A 21,294-nucleotide genomic window follows, 5' to 3' on the forward strand; every position below is an offset into this window, starting at 1 on the left:
TCAGCAATTGAGGTTAAGGGTGAAAAACCTGAACATTCTATCACCTATCATACAGTGATGCCATAAGACACTGATATATTGACATGTATTATCATGATTCATTTGGAAATGGTGGCAAGATAAAATTGAAAGATAAGCCCCATTAGTGAGTATCTCTCTCTCTTTCTGTGTGAGTCTCTCTCTTTTCCTGTTTCTCATCTATCTACATCTATCAGCTATATGTGTGTATTTGTGTGTGTGTTTTATATAATTGAAGTCTATGTACCTAAATATAATTTGAAATTAATACTTCATCACAGTATTCTTACATTTTCACATAATCATCATTTTATATTGCTGTTTAATGTTTCCTCTAGTTAGCACTTTGTCTTTTTGCTTTGCTTATGATATCTTTTGATATTATAAAACAAACAAAAGTTTTTTTTTAATTTAATATAATCAGATGTATAATTCCTTATGGTTTGTGTTTTTTTTTAATCTTTTATTATGATTCCATTTCCTGTACTAAGACAATAAACATATTTAATATTCAGTTCAGTTCAGTTCAGTCACTCAGTCTTGTCTGAATCTTTGTGACCCCATGAACCGCAGCACACCAGGCCTCCCTGTCCATCACCAACTCCTGGAGTTCACCCAAACTCATGTCCATCGAGTCGGTGATGCCATCCAGCCATCTCATCCTCTGTCGTCCCCTTCTCCTCCTGCCCTCAATCTTTCCCAGCATCAGGGTCTTTTCCAGTGAGTCAGCTCTTCACATCAGGTGGCCAAAGTATTGGAGTTTCAGCTTCAACATCAGTCCTTCCAATGAACACCCAGGATGGGTCTCCTTTAGGATGGACTGGTTGGATCTCCTTGCAGTTCAAGGGACCCTCAAGAGTTTTCTCCAACACCACAGTTCAAAAGCATCAATTCTTCGGCACTCAGCTTTATAATCCAACTCCCACATCCAGGAAGGCTGGAAAAATCATAGCCTTGACTAGACAGACCTTTGTTGGCAAAGTAATGTCTCTGCTTTTTAATATGCTGTCTAGGTTGATCATAACTTTCCTTCCAAGGAGTAAGCATCTTTTAATTTCATGGCTTCAATCACCATGTTCGGTGATTTTGGAGCCCAGAAAAATAAAGTCAGGCACTGTTTCCACTGTTTCCCCATCTATTTGCCATGAAGTGATGGGACCGGATACCATGATCTTCGTTTTCTGAATTTGAGCTTTAAGCCAACTTTTTCACTCTCCACTTTCACTGTCTTCAACAGGCTCTTTAGTTCTTCTTCACTTTCTGCCATAAGGGTGGTGTCATCTGCATATCTGAAGTTATTGATATTTCTCCCGGCAATCTTGATTCCAGCTTGTGCTTCTTCCAGCCCAGCGTTTCTCATGATGTACTCTGCATATAAGTTAAATAAGCAGGGTGACAATATACAGCCTTGATGTAGTACTCCTTTTCCTATTTGGAACCAGTCTGTTGTTCCATGTCCAGTTCTAACTGTTGCTTCCTGACCTGCATATAGGTTTCTCAAGAGGCAGGTTAGGTGGTCTGATATTCCCATCTCTTTCAGAATTTTCCACAGTTTATTGTGATCCACACAGTCAAAGGCTTTGGTATAGTCAATAAAGCAGAAATAGATGTTTTTCTGGAACTCTCTTACTTTTTTGATGATCCAGCGGATGTTGGCAATTTGATCTCTGGTTCCTCTGCCTTTTCTACAACCAGCTTGAACAGCTGGAAGTTCACGGTTCACATACTGCTGAAGTCTGGCTTGGAGAATTTTGAGCATTACTTTACTAGCGTGTCAGATGAGTGCAATTATGCAGTAGTTTGAGCAATCTTTGGCATTGCCTTTCTTTAGGATTGGAATGAAAACTGACCTTTTCCAGTCCTGTGTCCATTGCTGAGTTTTTCAAATTTGCTGGCATATTGAGTGCAGCACTTTCACAGCATCATCTTTCAGGATTTGAAATAGCTCAACTGGAATTCCATCACCTCCACTAGCTTTGTTTGTAGTGATGCTTCCTAAGGCCCACTTGACTTCACATTCTAGGATGTCTGGCTCTAAGTGAGTGATCACACCATTATGATTATCTGGATCATGAAGATCTTTTTTTATACAGTTCTGTGTATTCTTGCCACCTCTTTTTAATATCTTCTGGTTCAGTTGGGTCCCTACCATTTCTGTCTTTTATTTGATATTACTGTTTCTTATTTTTCTAAAGGATTTGCTTTTATATTTAAGTCATTTATCTACTTTATGTATATATTGTGTTTGGGATTTGACTGTATGGTTTCCGTAGGTATAATTAGTTGTCTTAGGATCATTTATTAAGTAATCCATCATTTACCCATTAGTCCAGAATGGCATTCAGATATCAACTTCTCATCCAGACATAGCTCTAATTTCAGTGTTTTATTCTATTCTACTTGTATGTTGACTGTTCTGTAATATCATATACTCCTTTTTTAATATGCAAGTACGCCTTTATGTTTAATTGGGGAAGTCCTTTCTACTTGTTCTTCTTCAAATATCTGGGCTTTCTTGGACCTTTTCCTCTTCTACATTTATTATATAATCATTTGTTCAAATACTATGAAAATCGCATTGGCTATGGGTGAAAGTTGTGTTAAAATTGGTTAAAGTTGTAGATTAACTTGAGCAGTGTTCATATCCATGAACATGGTATATGTCTTAATGAGTTTCTAAAGTTTTATAATATTCTTTCATCATCCCTAAGTTCATTAACATTTTTGTTGCTCTGGTGCCTGAGAATTTTCTTTTTTCTTTCAGAACCCAATATTTTTTTTTCTTTTATCGGTTTTTGCCAGTATAGTATATATTAATGCAATTAATACTTGTATAAGCAAACTTTTTGAATGACTGTATTAAAAGTAATAATGTATTTATAAATTCTTTTGGGTTTTCTATTTGGACAATTAAGTTGTTTGGACTTTTTTATGGTATTTTTTCCTTACATTCCTCTCCTGATTAGAGCCTCTAGTACAAGATCAAATAAAAGCAATGATCTTGATACAGCCACTATGGAGAACAGTATGGAGATTTCTTTAAAAACTGGTAATAAAACTACCATGAGGGTTTTCCAGGTTGTACTAGTGGTAAGGAACCTGCCTGCCAATATAGGAGATATCAGAAGTGCAATTCTCCTACTGGTTATATACCCTGAGACCATAATTGAAAAAGACACATGTGCCCACATGTTCATAGCAGCTCTATTTGTAATAGTCAGGACATGGAAGCAACAGAGATATCCATTGATAGATGAAGGGATAAAGAAGTTGTGGTACATATCAGCCATTTAAAGTAATGAATGAGTCAGTTGTAGTGAGGTGGATGAACCTAAAGCCTGCTATACGGAGTAAGGTAAGTCAGAAAGAGAAAAATAAATATCATATTTTAACACACGTATATGGTATCTAGAAAAATGGTACTCATGAACCTATTTGCAAGGCAGGAATAGAGATGCAGATGTAGGGAATGGACTTCTGGACACAGCAGGGGAAGGAGAGGGTGGGACAAACTAAGAGAGTAGCACTGACATATGTACACTACCATACATAAAATAGATAGCTAGTGAGATACTGCTGTACAACACAGGGAGCTCAGCTTGGTGCTCTGCGATAGCCTAGAGAGGTGGGATGGGGGTAGTAAAAAGGGAAAGGATATATGTATATTTATAGCTGATTGATAGCTCAGTTGGTAAAGAATCTGCCTGCAATGCGGGAGACCTGGGTTTGATCCCAGGGTTGGGAAGATCCCCTGGAGAAGGGAAAGGCTACTCACTCCAGTATTCTGGCCTGGAGAATTCCATGAACTGTATAGTGCATGGGGTTGCAAAGAGGTGGACATGACTAAGCAACTTTCACTTTCACTTTCATGTTGTTGTAGAGCAGAAACCAACACAATATTGTAAAGCAATTATCCTCTAATTTAAGAAAAAGGAATGATAGTTGCCATCTCATCTCTTTCATGAATTTAAAAGTAATGATCTTAATAACTGTTAAGAATAATATTTGATGTAAGGTTTTTATTTTAAAAGTTCACTAGTATTTGTAGTTTTTAAGACTTTTTATTGTTTATGAATACTGCATATTATTAAATGACTTCTACTTCACTTTATAATCTTTATTAATTTAATCTTCAAATTAAATTTGAATAACATCAATAGATTTTCAAATATTAACAGTAAGTCCACTACATATGAATGAGTTCCATTCTGAGACCACATTCGTAAGTCCAATTTGTTCATAAGTCCAACAAATTTAGTTCAGTAATCAAATAACATAATTGACTATATAATACTGTATTGTAATAGGCTTATGATACTTTTCATACAAATAATACATAAAAAACAAACAAAAGAATGAAAAAAATTAATCGTACAGTATAATCTTACACAGAATAATATAACGGAGAAGGCAATGGCACCCCACTCCTGTACTTTTGCCTAGAAAATCCCATGGACGGAGGAGCCTGGTAGGCTGCAGTCCATGGGGTCGCTAGAGTAGGACACGACTGAATGACTTCACTTTCACTTTTCACTTTCATGCATGGGAGAAGGAAATGGCAACCCACTCCAGTGTTCTTGCCTGGAGAATCCCAGGGATGGGGAAGCCTGGTGGGCTGCCGTCTATGGGGTCGCACAGAGTCGGACATGACTGAAGAGACTTAGCAACCTGTTGTGGCCTGATTTCAGAATTAAGAATATATTAGTGGAGATTCTTTATTTATGTTCTAAAATAGTGTACTAAACATTTAGGTTTTGTGCTTTTTAAGTGTTTGACATAATTTCCTTGAAAAACTTCTGGGGTCTGAAGTTTTATTATTTGTGGATTTTAATAAATTGATATAATTTTCAAGATAATAATGACTTTATTACAGCTTTTCTATTTCCTCTGATCAAATTTACTAAGTTAGATTTGTTTAGGAAATGCTTGTATGGTCTAGATTTTCTGATCAATGCCATAAAATTGTTCACATATTATTTTAAAATATCTGATATAACTACTTTATTCCTTTCTTTAGTTCCTAATATACTTTGTATCTTTTCTTTTCTTCATAAGACTTGGCAGATGTTCATTTCCAGCTTAGTATCTACTCAAAAAACAAATGACTGTTTTGAACCTATTTGTTTAATCTTTGTTTTATTTTAATAGCAATAAATGCTTCTTTTCACTATTTAATATTACTAATTTTTTTCCAGCTGCTTGTTTTCTGACTTTTTAAATGGGACATCAAAGCTCTAAATTGTCCCCTGACTATAGCTTAGTTTCGTATGAAGTAGATATCCTCCCCTAATTTGCTTCATAATATTGAACTCAAATTCTGAGTTACTTAGAATATTTTTAAAATTTCTGAAATAAATTTCTGAAGTAAAATGAGGTCTTCTTTATTATTTCTGTTTCTGATATCTAGTTTTATTGCATATTTCTCAGGAAATATGATCTATTTAATATTACTTTTATTTTTAACATTTTTTATATGGTAAATTTTATAAACATTCATGAATGAATGACAGGAATGCACATTTTTTATTGTTGGATGATGAAACAAATTAGTTTGTTAAATTTTTCATGCTTCATCTGTCAACTGCAAAATGATGCATATATAATATTTTATAATTATTTCTTGCTCCTTTTGCCTTATATATTCAAGACTATGCCATTAGCTCTATATAGGCTTAGAAATTTTGCATCTTCTTGATGAATTCTAGCATTTTACTATTACATAGTGTCCTCTTTCATCTTCATATGCCTTTTTTTTCCTCTTAAAGTTCGTCTTATTTAATATTAGCATAGCCCTCTCTCTTGTCTTATTTGCCTACTATATTTTTTCATTCTTTCACTTTCAAATTTTCTATGATTAGAATTGCCTCTTTTAGACAGCTTAAAGCAAAATTTTGTTACTGTTTTTTTTAGAAAATTTATCAACTTGTTGATTTTCTATAAATGACTGACATTTATAATGATTACATATACATTTTATTGTATTTTGTGATTGTTTAGTCTTTTATTCCAAATTATTTCTGCTTTCTTTTTGATTAATTACTTTCTATTCTACCATTCCCCACTTTTTAACCTTAGCTTTCTATAAGCTATTATTATATTTATATTATTTTTCTTATTAAATTAAAAACAACTTATTTACTTAAGTTTGAAATTAATAAATGTGCCTGTCATCTAAATTGTATAAGCCTTTAAAATTCTTTAAGGATTGCCTCCTTCTTAACTTAAATGTTATTGCTGGTTATTACTTTAGTTAATTTATCTTAGCTTATCAGTGTTTATGTATAACTTTGCTTACTGGTCTTTTCAGTGTTCCAATTCTAGTTAAGCACACAGATTCTAGAGCCATACTGCCTTGATTCTATAACTCTATGACTTCTCGCACCTTTCTTATTTCATTGCTGTTGTTTGTTTGAACTTTGATCTTTTTTCTACAGTTTTTAGTTCCTCAATATCTAAATGAAGACTAAGGTTACTGATTTTAGATCTTTCTTCTTTTCTAATATAAGTACTTAATATCATAAACTTTCCTTTAAGTTCTACCTTAGCTTCATTCCACAATTTTGATATGTTGTATTTTCATTTAGTTAAAAAAAATTTTTTTTGTCATTACACGTGCTTTTTTGACCTTGGGTTATTTAGAAATGTGTTGTTTAATTTCCAAACATTATAGAGTATTCTTTCCAGGTATCTTTCTATTTCCAGGTATCTTTCTATGATTGATTTCTAGTTTAATTCTGTTATATTTCTAAAGCATGCTCTGTATGATTTCTACTCTCTAGATGTGTTAAAGTTTATTTTGTGATCCAGAAAATTGTCCATCCTGGTGAATACTCCATGTGCACTTGAAGAGAATGTGTTTTCCACTGATGTTGGATGGGAGTATATTCAATAAATTCAATTAGATAGTTGGTTGATTGTGTAGTTTAAGTCATCTATGTTTTATTAAGCTGATGTCCCGTGTTCAATAAGTTACTGAAAGGAGTGCTGTTGTGGATTTAGCTATTTCTTTATTCAGATTTATGAATTTTGCCTTACGTATTTTGGAGATCTTTTAGAGCTTATATATTTAGAATTGTTATGCCTTCTTGAAAAATGACCCTTTTATTATTATACAAGTGTTGGGTTCTTCCTTGGTGGCTCAGAAGATAAAGAATCTGCCTATAATACAGGAGACCTGGGTTTGATCAAACCTGTGTCTCCTGCATTGGCAGGCAGATTCTTTACCACTAGGCCACCTGGGAAGCCCAGTTTTTTTCTACTTGGTGTTAATTTTCACTAATTTCTTTTTATCCTGAGTAAAAGATTCTGCCCCATGAATTACAGTTGTTTTGCTAGTATATTAGTTCATTAATTAAACAAACTTTTTAAAATGTGCATATTATTAGTTGACTATGGAAATACTGGGGTTATGATGAAGTATAAAAGATTGTGTCTGCATACTTAGATTATACCAGAATGTATTTGATGAACATTATTTTTATAAAAACATTTCAATAAGTAAAGTTTTAAGTAAGTAAAGATTAAGCAGTTCTTTTTAATCTCCAAAAGGCTGAAGCATGTTATCACAATTGAGCCTTATAATTTTCAAAAAGAATGAACATTTTCACAATTGATTCTCATTTAGAATATGTTGAATTTTAAATGAGGACACATGAACTAGGTCTACTATATGTAGGTCAAAGTTTCTCAGTCAGAGCATTATTGATATTTGACATAGATAATCACTCTATTTGTTTATGGCATTCCTGGCCTGTACCCACTATATATCAGCATTACCACTGTTTCTCAGCTGTCACAACCAAAAAGGCCTCCAGACATTTGTAAATTTCTATGCTGAGTGGAAATTACCCTTCACTGAGGACCATTGCTATAAGCTTGGTTACTTTCTTAATATGCCACCTAAATTTTGGTGAAGCAGTATTTCATACAAGTTAGTGTAAATATAGAATTATGTCATGCCTATGTAATATAAATACTTTCACTGGAATTTGGTTACTTGTCTTAACAAAGTGAGGACTTCCCAGGTGGCTCAGATGGTAGAGCATCTGTCTACAATGTGGGAGACCTGGGTTCGATCCCTGGGTCAGAAAGATTCCCTGGAGAAGGAAATGGCAACACACTCCAGTACTCTTGCCTAGAAAATCCCATGGACGGAGGAGCCCGGTGCAGGCTACTGCCCATGAGGTCACAAAGAGTCGGACACGACTGAGCGACTTCGCTTTCTTAACAAAGTGAGTTGAAACATAACTCCAAACAGTGTGTAAGAGAAGAAGCAAAGTTTTTGGAACCAGAAAAGCTTGTTTTGAAATCTCTGCTCTATGTAAATGGTACAAGGGAATAAGCCTTGAAACCACAGGATAATTAATTTCTTATCCTTCATGCTTTACCTAGATTCTAATTCAATTTCTATAATCAGGGCATTTGAACATTCTATCATTATCACATGGACTATCTAAGAACTCCCTGTTGCTGCAATGACTTCATGTACAAAAAATTTTAATCATTGAGTTCATTTTCTTTTTTCCTCATTCATACAGACACATTGACCTCCCTGCTAGATGTATAATACACTAATTTTCCAATATATTGGACTCTAATAATGAACAATAAATGAAAAAGTGGAAAGTATCTGTGTAAATCTTAGTTTGGGTATGTTGAATGTACCAGCAAGCTCGTAGAAAGTAGTCTGTAAGAAGGCAGGTGTAACTAATGAACTGTTGCAAGTATTTTAGACTAAAGAGATCCAGTAACTTTTAAAAAATCTTTCTAAAGTCCATAAGAAGAGAATATGAAATTTAGTTAAAAGATTACCAAGACATTTCCTTAAAACGTAGGCTGACTGTAAGTCATCAGAAACCAGTAATTCTGGCTATTTTTGGTTCCTGCTTCTGGCTTGGAGAATTCCATGGACTATATATAGTCCTTGGGGTTGCAGAGTCTGACGTGACTGAAGGACTTTCACTCATTACATTATTGCAGTGAGGTTTTACTGTATATGACAAAAATGAATTCCAGAGAGAAAAAGGTTAATCAGAAATTGGGGATATAAAATTACATTTTGCAATGGACTAATTGCTATAATAAAAATTTGGATTTATGTTTCTAAATAGTGATAGTAATTTTAAATGCATGAGATTCCAAAAGAAAAGAAAATAGCAACAAGATAAAGAATGAGCATTTATGAGATGGATGAAGAAGGACAAAAAGGAGTTGCCACACAGGTAAAGATGGAATCACGATAACAGAATTTTAAATAAAACCAGTTATTGTGTTTGGTAAGTCAGAGGTAAATTTCAAGTGAAGCTAATGAAACTTAAATTTCAAGACTCATCAGTTGCCTGAGCCCCTTCTAAAGCCCTGGTTAGGGCAGTGTGTCTAGTAATTTATTCTTCCTTGAAAGTGAAAGTGAAAACCACTCTTTCATGTCTGACTCTGCGACCCCATGGACTATACAGTCCATGGAATTCTCCAGGCCAGGACACTGAAGTGGGTAGCCTTTCCCTTCTCCAGGGGATCTTCCCAACCCAGGAATCAAACTCTGGTCTCCCACATTGCAGGCAGATTCTTTACCAGCTGAGTCACAGGTGAAGCCCAAGAATACTGGAGTGGGTAGCCTGTCCCTTCTCCAGGGGATCTTTCTGACCCAGTTCTTTCTTAAGAGCCCTCAAAATTGTATAAGCTTCATTTCCACGAAAAAAACAGATTGATTACCATACAGTTTTATCATATATATATATATATTTACTTGGTTTTATTTGGTATTTATTTTTACTCATTTCATTTTAAAAATAGTAGTAATGCTATAAAAATTATTCTAAGTTCTTAACACTTAAGTAAGACATAATATTTTTGCTCCTAGCATTTTGATACAAATATGTATTGAATTTATTTAAATTCTACACATTCATGACTAACCTAAACTTTTCTAGAGGTCCATTTCCTGACTTAAGTTGTTTTTTCTTTTTTTCTTTTCTACTATGACTGAAGGGAGAACAGTTAGAAAAGTATTATATCTGTTATCATAATGCATATTTTTTAATTAAATTGCTGTGATTAATGTGGATATAACTTCCCTGGTGGCTCAGTGGTGAAGAATCCACCTGCCAGTATAGGAGATGTGGGTTTGATCCCTGGGTTGGGAAAATCCCCTGGAGGAGGAAATGGCAAAATTCTCCAGTATTCTTGCCTGGAGAATCCCATGGACAGAAGAGACTGGCAGACTACAGTCCATGGGACATAACATAAGTCGGACATAACTTAGGGGCTCAACAACAAAGTGAATGCAACACTGCTTAGCTGAACAAGCATTTCATTTACTATTATAACCCAAAATCACAATCCAATTACTGGCTTAGGGCTTTTTAGGGGTTTTTTGTTTGTTTATTTTTTAATTAAAGATTTGGAAATGGGGTTTTTACTTTTAGGGCCCTGGAACTGAAAAGTTAATATATAATTTCCTGTAACAACAACAAAAAGATGACTCGTAAACATTTGGAGGTTGGCTCAACAAAAATGGACAAATGTGTGTTTACTGCACATTGAATCTCCTAAAGCCTTTAATACACTGATACCTGACTCCCACCCTGGACATTCTAATGTAACTGGTATCTGATACAATTTTAGCCTTGGGATCTTTAAAAATTCCCCATATGATTCTAATATGCAGCAGGATTTGTGAATCACTGGTCTAATATATTAAGCAATTCCAAATTACTTGAGTGATGATAGCTTCTGATACTTCAACTTTGAAAATTAGCACATTACCAAAAGCCATGACTTTACCTATGATGTTTGGTTCAAAACAAATTAATATTTGTTTGCTTTTAATATCATTTTAGTTGTCTGTATTTTTATTCCAAAAGATATATTTCATTTTGGTATTTAAAAAAAAATTCAATATTGCTTTTTTCAAAAGGAAATTTACATAAAACATGGTGAAATATTTAACATTGCAGTTGAGTTGACCAAATACCAAACTATATTAAATAGAGATGCAAATCTTAATTAGTTTTATCTAAATCAAATATCACATTAATATGTTGTTGTTGTTCTCCCTTTGTATATAAACAAGCTTTAAGGAGAAATGTTGAGTGATTCTTGATGCTATGACTGTGTATATAATCTATTATGGGGCTTCCCAGTGACTTAGTGGTAAAGAATCCACCTGTAATGAAGGAGAAACAGGAGATGTGGGTTTGATCCCTGGGTGGGGAAGATCCCCTGGAGGAGGAAATGCCAACCCAACCTGTTTCAGTATTCTTGCCTGGGAAATCCCATGGACAGAGGAGCCTGACAGGCTACAGTCCATAGGGTGGCAAAGAGTCAGACCCAACTGAGCCCATACACCCACATAATCTATTACTGCATTTTTAAATGAAGAAACAGTAAACTTTTATGTATGTGTATGTGTGAGTATGTATGCATTGGGCTCCCAGATGCATGTTTACTGTCAATATAATACATTTATTCAAAATGTTCAAGTTTAACAGTGTACTTGGCATAGTAGAGCTGCTGCTATTTTTATTAAACATTATTCCTCTTTAGAACATATTTGAGATAGGTACTGGCCCAAACTGATAACTTTCTCCATATCATTTTGCATAATGCAGCATCTTTGGTATCGGAGTGCCACAACTATCTTAAACATTCTGACTGACTTTGCTGAGTTTGCAGTGGCAACAATGATAACGCCGATCGTAAAAAGCAAGTGCAGAGCAGTGACTGTCAAATAAATCCTAACATGTTCCTTATAGCCAGACTGATTTTTTAAATTTTCCTAACTAGCATAATCTATATTCCAGTTAATAATTTAGTAATAATCAGCTCCTTATCTTCTGAAAAGGAGAGTCTGTTTTGAATCACAAGGCAACTGACCTTGAAGGTAGGTTTAATATATGCAGATTTCTCATATCACCTCTAAGCTTTACTCAGAGTATTTTCTTGGTTAATTTAGGTCTCAGCTATGCAGCCCTCCTTTTGTCTATCCTAACAGTAACTGATTTAATTACATTATTTTTCACTCTCCTTTAGTTTGGAGTTTTACATTTATTGTGTAACTAGTTTTAAATAAAAATATGATGTTTTAATGAGCAAATAGAAAAAAATGAATAGCTGACATAAGCTGTAAATATTATAAAAATAATAATATATTTGTAATCTAATTTGCCTATTAACAAGGTACTATGTATCTTTCTCTAATTTACTTATTTATTTAACCCTTTTTTTAGTAGTGATATGAGTTATTTGCATTGATCACATTGAAAGTGGATCTAAAATAAGGGTTTAAAATTGTTTCCTTCAGGAATTGAAAAACTATGACTTAAGCAGTGAGCTATGGAATAATTTAATTATTTAAAGGGAATTAGAAAACTTTATAAGCAAAATTTATGAAAGTTCAGTTAAATTTTAAATGTTGTCCAGCAATTCTAAGTTAGGAGTATATATCAATAATAATAATAGATATTTTTAATGTTGGTAATGACTTTGGTTTAAAATACCTAATGAGTTATATGATTTTCCTGGTTATTGCATGACCATCAGCTGGATCAAAGTAGTGGAGGGGGGGAGGGGAAAGACAAGGAGAAATTGTTTTTGGTTATCTAAAAATTATGTATAGTCTGGGCTTTAAGAAAGGACTTACTTATTAAGCTCTTTGAAACCTAAAATCCCATCCCATTTCAAACTTCTTTGCAGGTCAGTGATAGCAACTTACTTTGAAGATTAAAATACGTATTTTGATTTGTTTTAATTTTTAGGTATGTTTGTTTTCCCTCATCCACAGCAGAAATGATAAGAGACAAGATTTCTATTTCAGAAAAGGAATGTTGGTCAGGTTAAGACAGTGGCAGCAAGGAAAATAATGATGTTTTAATTGACTTTTTTTGAGACACAAAAGGTGGCTTTGCTTTGAATTAATAAGGCATTTTATTGAGTTGGATTCTCCTCTTTGCTTCTTGTTTAGATTGAAAAATAGACTGGGTTGATTTGGGTTGCTACTCTTCATGTAACTTTTAGTGATCTTCATACTTGGAAAAGTAGAACATGGAAACAAAAAAAAACGATTAATGTGCTTTTGGGATCAGTATAGTACTTTGGGTAATGAAAAATCATCTTAAAGGAATACATTTACAGAACAGATTTTATTAAACAAAACTTTAAAATAAAAGGGCTTCCCTTGTAGCTCAGCTGGCAAAGAATCCGCCTGCAATGTGGGAGACCTGGGTTCAATTCCTGGGTTGGGAAGAGCCCCTGGAGAAGGGAAAGGCTACCCACTCCAGTATTCTGGCCTGGAGAATTACGTGGAATGTATAGTTCATGGGGTTGCAAAGAGTCAGACATGACTGAGCAACTTTCACTTTAAAATAAAATGTTTTAATATTAATATTCCAAATTATTTTCATGAAAATTATTTTATAAAAATAACTGTAATTTTTATTAGCCTGTTTTCTATGTTAAATCATGGTCAGAAGGAATGATTCAATTAAATATAAAGTATAGAACAGTTTAACAGGCTCAATAGTCTTGCAGATAAGATAGAAATGTTTCAGCTATTATCTTGAATAGTTAGTCAGTAGTAAATTGAGTTGTCTTCTTTAAATACTATGCTATTTTCATCTCTTGTTATATTGCTCTAAAGAAGTTTAAATATCATATTTCACATGCCAGTTTAAGAAACTTGCTTTAAACTTTTTCTAGAATGTTAGTTGTGCTATTTAAAATCAACCCTTTATCTACAAATAATGTTCTTTCTCTCTGAGGTACTTGAGCTGACTAGGCCTAAGAAGGTACATTTTAGTTTGCAAACTATGAGATCACACTAAAAAACCATAACATTTTGTTCAGTGTACAAAATAGATATTGCAAAGTGACCTTTGTTTAAAGAGTTTTCAGTAGATCATAGTTTACCATGTATATTTATATTTGTGCATGTAGATTAAGTTCATGTATCTCTATTTTAGAAAATGTTATTACAAATTACTGTCAGAAATTAGCATGAATATTTGGTGACTCTCCCAATTAAACCATAAGAAGTAAATTTAAAATTGCTCATAAATTTGTGTTGAATGTTTAATAACATAAGTCCCATTTATTAAGGACAATTATTTCTTTATCACCGAAGCATAAAATTAATACTTTTTTTCTTACAGCTACTTAAATGTAGCCTTAATGAACTTATCCAAAAGAAGTGCCTGATGAAGCAATTATGAAAAGCTCCCTGAACTTTTCATCTGTCCCTTTCTTGAAAATGAATGAATTTTAATATGAAAATATATAAGCAAATGCCATAACTGTTTTATGCATCTACATTCTATACAATTAATTTGTATAATTTTATTTTGTTCAATTGTGCCTAGTGACATGTTTCCCAAAATCAGTTACTAAATTATGAAAATGCCATAATCAGTATTGAATGGGAAAACACAAAATATCAAAGAGTGTGACACTTGCTTGATTATGATGCATAATCAAAAATCCAAACGTAACCATGACTAAAATTATTTCTGTGTGACCTTTTTTTACATTATCTCTTTGTTTCCTTTCTTTCTCATTCTCCTCATTGTCCTTCCCTACTCCTCTTTAAGCAAATAAAAATATTTGAATGAAGCCTGATGAATTTTAAAAGTAGAAAGATTTTTCATATGGAAGAATAGAGATTTATTTTTAAGTATAAATTATTTAATGTTAAAATCAATTCAAGAAAAAAATCTAACTGGTATCTACTTAGCCAGCTCTCTGTATTGACTCAGGTTCTCAACTTCCTTTGTGGAAGATGTTAATTATTAATAGTTTCTAGGGTAAGTTACTTTCCTTAAGGAAAAGGTATCTTTTTTGTTTTAAAGAATATTGATTGTTTTATTTTACATTTCTCTGTTTACTAGTGTGGTTTGTCATTTTCCCATGCTGTAGTTCAGTTCTTCATCATAAATCTTTTTATCTTATTGTGCTAAGAACATCTGAGTGTGTACCTTTTTAACAAATTTTCAAGTTGTGTGATACATTATTACAATGTTGTATGGCAGATTTCTAGAGCTTATTGATCTTGCTTCACTAACATTTTAAATCCATTAATTGGTAACTCCTTCTTTCTCTGTCCTGTTGACTCCAGGCAACCACTATTCCTCTCTTTGAATCTACAGGGATGACTACTTTAGATATCTTCTATTAGTGGAATCATGCAGTATTTGTCTTTCTGTGATGGGCTTATTTTACTTATCCTAATATTTTTAAGGTTCATCTGTTTTGTCATATGTATCATCAGTTCATTCCTTTTTTAAGGCCGAATAGTATTCCATTATATACCACACCTTTTTTTTTTAATCCATTCATTCACTGATGGACATTTATACCGTTTCCACTGTGGTTATTGTGAATAGTCCTGTAGTGTCCTCTGACCATCTCATCAACTCTGTATAGTTATCAAGTGTTACTTGTATTTGTTACTTAGTGTGTTAGTGTCATTTATTCTTATTTTTTAATTCTATAATTTAATTAATTTGCATAACTTAACGAAACATGAGTGGAAAAAGAAAAAGATTTCCCTATGAACACTACGGGAAATACTTTGAAAGTGAATAAAAGCAAGTTGATCAAAATATATTAAGTATTTCAAAAACTACAAAATTCTAGAAGTCCTCCATATTCTGATTGCTTTATAAGTAGCTTTGACTTCTTTCTCCACTTCCAAAAAAATATGAGAGATCAAAGGCAGTGTATGGGATTTATAAAAAAACAAATAATAAAGAATTCAAATGTAAATTGGTATAGCCACCAAGGAGAATGGTATGGAGGTCCCTTAAAAAACTAAAAATAGAAATATCATGATCCAACAATCTTACTCCTGGACATATATCCTGAGAAAACTCTAATTCAAAAAGATATATGCACCCTTGGGACTTCCCTGATGGTTCAGTGGTTAAGACTTTGCCTTCCAATGCAGGGGGTGCAGGTTTGATCCCTGAGTGGGGAGCTAGGATCCCACAGGCCTTGGGACCAAAAGACCAAAACATAAAATGGAAGCAATATTGTAACAAATTCAATAAAGACTTTAAAAATGTTCCACATCAAAAAATCTTTTAAAAAAGAGAGAAAAGATAAATGCACTCTAATGATGATAGCAGCATTGTTAACAACAGCCAAGACAGAAGAAAACTAAGTATCCATTGACAGGTGAATGGAAAAAGTAGAGTGGTACATCCATAAAATGGAATATTACTCAGCCAAGACAAAGAAGGAGCTAATACCGTTTGCAGCAAATGGGTGGACCTAGAGATCATCATACTAAGAGATGTAAGCCAATCAGAGAAAGACAAATATCATATGATTTCACTTATATATGGACTTTTGAGAAAATGATACAAATGAACTTATTTGCAAAACAGAAACACACTCCTAGACATAGAAAACAAATTTGTGGTTACCAAAGGAGAAAGGGAAGTGGGAAGAGGTAAATTAGGAGCTTGGGATTAACAAGTACACAGTACTTTATATAAAATAGATAAATAATAAGGTCCTATTGTAGAGGACAGAGAACTATATTCAATATCTTGTAATAACCCATAATGGAAAAAATCTGAAAAAGGATATATATATATTATATATAATATATAACTGAATTATATATATATATATATATATATATATATAAAGCTGAATTACTTTGGTGTGTATAGAAACTAACAGAACATGAGTAAACCAGCTGTACTTGAATTTTAAAAAAAGAACTCCAAAGAGTGGATTTTTACTCAAATAAAAGGTCTTAGTTATCTAACAAAACAGTAGCAATTACACATATTAAGTGTGGATATACCATTTTTATGATTCTGTGTTCAATTACTTTATTTGTCTAACTAATTCAGTAAATTACTAATTCTAGAACTTAAGTAAAGAGGAATTCTACTCTACTTTGTAATTTCTTTGAAGAAATAAAGAAAAGAAAGAGTCTTTCCTTCCCTAGAGTGAGGCTGGCTGAATGCTGTAGGAATTTCCACATCTGAATATCATTAGGAGAAAGACTGCCCCCTCTTGAGGAGATATGCTTCCTATTTAGATCTACTATATCTTCTGGAAATTCTCAAGTTTTTACTCCACAAAATAAGAAAGATAATTTACAATAATGTAGATGGGAAATGGGTTTCATCTTGAAAGCCAAATTTGAGGATTTGTGCTGAGATGAATTTAAAGCTCCTTCCACTTTTGACGGCAATGCCCTGATCCATGATGATGCTACCCATGAGCACAGGATGGAGTAGACAGAAAACAAAATCTGAATGAACTATGACAACTCTGTTCTCCTGTGAGAAATGTCCTCACGTTTCTCTTTTTATCACATTTCTCTTAAGTATTTTGCAGTCTTATAAACGAATGGTTCTCTACCTTTTTCTTTTCCTCTTTTCCTTCTATTGGTGCCCTTCCATTGGTGACATACCTCAGCATTGGTCAGTCACTGCATGCATGGGAAAGAATGTGGGCAATGTGCCATACACTCTTTGGGTTTACAGGTAACACAACAGGTTTGTGCTGCCTCAGCACAAATGAGAACTACTTCATGCAAATGAAAACCACAGGATTTGCATGCTGTTCCCTTCAAAAACTGAATTACTACAGTTAAACTTGTAAACAAAATCAGCCCCTAAAATTTTTCCCTCCCCCAAATATTATCCTCACAATTACGAGTGCTACAGACTATGAAGGCAAGAGGGCTATTCCAGTGATCACTGTTTGATATAGTGACTCAGACTGCTAAAATGACTCTGCTCTTTTCTTCACAGTTCTTCACATGGCTTTGAATTTCAGAAGCCAGTCTTCTCAAATGAAAAATATAATAAATTTCTGAGATGTAATAGTCACAAGGTTTATGGTATTGAGAAATTGAATAAGAAATACTATTTTGCAGTAATCTTTTTAAAATGTGGAAAATAAAATTCTTTTATAATGTAAATGTGACTGAAATTCTTTCTTAGAAGATAAAATTAGTAAACATCTTCTCAAAATATGTTTTTTTAATAAAAAAATATATTTATATACATAGAAATATAATCTTTTTTTAGCTCTCCAGTAACTTCATTAAAAAAAATTTTTTTTATTGGAACATAGTTGCTTTATAATGTTGTGTTAGTTTCTAGTGTGCAGCAAAATGAGTCAGCCATACATGTACATATATCCCCTCCGCTTTGGAGTTCCTTCCCATTTAGGTCACCACAGTGCATTGAGTAAAGTATGTTCTCATTAGTTATCTATTGTATATATAATTTCAGTAGTGTATAGATATCAATCTCAATCCCCAACTCCTCCTACCCCATTTCCCCCTTTGGTATCCATATATTGGTTCTACATCTGTGTCTCTATTTCTGCTTTGCAACATAAGATCATCTATACCATTTTTATAGATTCCACATATATGCGTTAATATACGATATTTGTTTTTCTCTTTCTGCCTTACTTCACTCCGTATGACACTATCTCAATATTGTCTTCTCAATGTTCCCACTCTCTAAATTCTCCTTGTCACATATACACATAAATGATACAGTGTACTGTAGAGATGTTAGATGTGAGAAAGTTGGTGATGGGAATGTGTAAATCCCCACGTTAGGGATAATCTTACTTAGATTGTGAGAATGTAATTGCCATTTAAAGTGAAAAGAAATGAAACCATATTCATGCATGAATACCTGTTTACTTATGACTTTTTGTTATTTTTATTTTTATTGAAGTTATAGAAGCACACATTTAAGAATCAACTAATTCTACAATGTTTCTCCCAAGAATTCTACAAAAGAAAAAACAAACAAAAAAACCTAGTGGGCATCATTCTCAGAGGGGCTTCTTTTAGCCTCCTTCCTTTTTCTTTTTGTTTTGCCCACTACTAGCCCGTGACTCTTGCCTGGAAGGTCCCACGGGCAGAGGAGCCTGGTAGGCTGCAGTCCATGGGGTCGCTACGAGTCAGACACGACTGAGCGACTTCACTTTCACTTTTCACTTTCACGCATTGGAGAAGGCAATGGCAACCCACTCCAGTGTTCTTGCCTGGAGAATCCCAGGGACGGGGGAGCCTGGTGGGCTGCCGTCTATGGGGTCACACAGAGTCGGACACGACTGAAGTGACTTAGCAGCAGCAGCAGCAGCCCATGACTTTAAGTGACATACCGCTTCATGAGTTTTTAGTTTTAGTGTTATCCATGGACTCTCCACTATGGAGAAGGAGGAACCAGTTTTCTTTCCTTCCCTGTCTTCATTGCATACTAGTATTCAGCCTCGAGCACATCTTTTCCAAGGGGTCTCCTGAAAGCAGTTTTTAAGGGCTCTCAGGTGGCCTGCCAGTGCAGGAGAGATAAGAGATGTGAGTTCTGTCTCTGAGTTGGGAAGATCCCCTGAAGGAGGAAATGGCAGCCCACTCCAGTATGCTTGCCTGGAGAATCCCATGGACAGAGGAGCCTGGCCGGCTACGGTCCATAGGGTCACAAAGAGGCACAACTGAAGCGATTTAGCACACATGCAGCTGGCACACCGAGGCAAGCTTCTGAACATCTCTGGGTTGTCTAACAATTATTTATTGAAAGCCTGCAAGATACTCGCAACTGTACTAATTCTGCCCATTTACAAACCTTCAAGGGACACTGAATCATAAGTTGATAGTTTCAGGCCATATTAGGGCTATGTCCAGGCTTCTACTAGAATGTATCATAAATAAATCCCTTATCATTTCAAATCACAAATTTGTTTTTCCTCAACATAAAGTCAGCTTTACTGGATGGGTAAGAAAACTTAAAATTATCAAGTGCTTATGTTAAGTGTTAACTTGTAGTCTTTGACTTACCAAATTTATGACAAATCAGCCCCCCCCCCTTTTTTTTTTTCCAGAACTTGTGGCATGCAGTTTCAGCCACTTAAATGGGATAAATCAGGCTCTAATGATGGTTCAAAACTGGAGATACTCTCTTTTCTATTTTTAATCCTCTTAGTGACATCATTTATTGTCTACTGGAAATCAATTTAGGAAATCATGTTAGTCCACTAAGCACTTCAGATAAGGTGATTCCATGAAGCATTCCAACATTATCACAAGGAATTGCTTGCCATAAAAGAAAAAGAAGTAAGCAGAATATGGCCTGCTGAAGGAGTTTACAGTTTTACAGCCCCTCCCACTGCAGCACATAAGTCACTCAGTTACAGTTAACTTTGGATTATCACTCACGGATTGGAAGCCCAACAGCCATCACGCAGTCTGGGCCTGTGGTGCCACTTGTATGTGTGTTTCTAAATCAATGATGAGGGTATCGGAACCGATACTGGACATGGAGATGGCAAATTACAGTGAAGTCTTGGACCCCACTTACACAACTTTGGAGTTTGACACTATGCAGATTCTGTATAATTCAAATGGTAAGTTCTCATCTGCTTGCCGATAAAAAGAAAAGTAAGTATAACGAGAGAATTAAAACTGAGATTCCTAGGGGGCAGCTCTGCGTTTTACTGCTAGAGAATTCAGGGCTTGCTTTTTCAGTGCACAAATTTGAGGCTTTTGCCCTTCATCACAAAATTTAAATGAATACTGCCACGGCTATTTTATGTTTGAGATAGAAAAAGCTTAGTTATGCGTCATAAAGTAACCTTGGGATTCTGTCATGGGCCACTCAGGTAAAAAGAGTAGTTTCAGCAGTTATTTTATTTATTGTAAATCACAGTAATGAGTTATATTGGCAGATTGCCTGTAAAGTGTATTTTCTATGCAACATTTTAAATGACATATAGAAAAGTTTCCTTAGAACCCTGGAGAGTTTTACTGGTTGCTTCCTCCTTTTATTATTCTAGTTCTTGATGACTGCTGATGAGAAACTGTATTTAAAATTACTATCAAATTTTTGCCTTGAACACAAATATGTAAAGAAAGAAGAGTTTATATTATAACCGTACTTGACAAGCTAATGTTTAGCCTCACAAAGCTCTTGGTATTTATCTACTGTAACATTTTAACTTTAAATAAGACATGACTTGTTTAGAGCTCATGTCTTTATATAATAGAATACAGTTTACCATTGACTTTGAATTTAGGTATATTTTTCAAGTAAAAATCTTGTCCAAGATCAGTTATAATTGTTAGAATTCCTAAAATGTGCTAATTATGTATGCTTTGGAAAAATGTGTGTATGTGTGTATTTATGTGTATGCTGAGCTCAGAATTGAAAATGTATCTTGTACTCAGGATACCTTGAGGTTATACTGTGGTGTACAATTTCGATGACTGTGACAGCTGTATTATTAACAATAAACAACAAT

The 21,294-nt window shown here is 34.0% G+C and overlaps 1 protein-coding gene across 2 annotated transcripts in view; it reads left to right on the forward strand.

Annotated features, from left to right (window-relative positions):
* Window positions 1–21,294, forward strand: part of HNF4G (hepatocyte nuclear factor 4 gamma) — a 134,588-nt gene that overhangs the window by 85,704 nt on the left and 27,590 nt on the right. Inside the window, exon 1 of one of the 2 annotated variants that reach the window (XM_061439038.1) lies at window positions 18,776–20,400. The exons of the other annotated variant lie outside the window; for it this stretch is intronic. Coding sequence (XP_061295022.1) covers window positions 20,265–20,400 — 136 coding nt within the window. The 5' untranslated portion in view covers window positions 18,776–20,264. Of the gene's footprint in view, window positions 1–18,775; window positions 20,401–21,294 lie in introns of those variants that run through there. 2 annotated transcript variants of the gene reach the window in all.

The sequence above is a fragment of the Bos javanicus genome, chromosome 14 (genome assembly GCF_032452875.1).
Source record: "Bos javanicus breed banteng chromosome 14, ARS-OSU_banteng_1.0, whole genome shotgun sequence".
Classification (NCBI taxonomy): domain Eukaryota; kingdom Metazoa; phylum Chordata; class Mammalia; order Artiodactyla; family Bovidae; genus Bos; species Bos javanicus.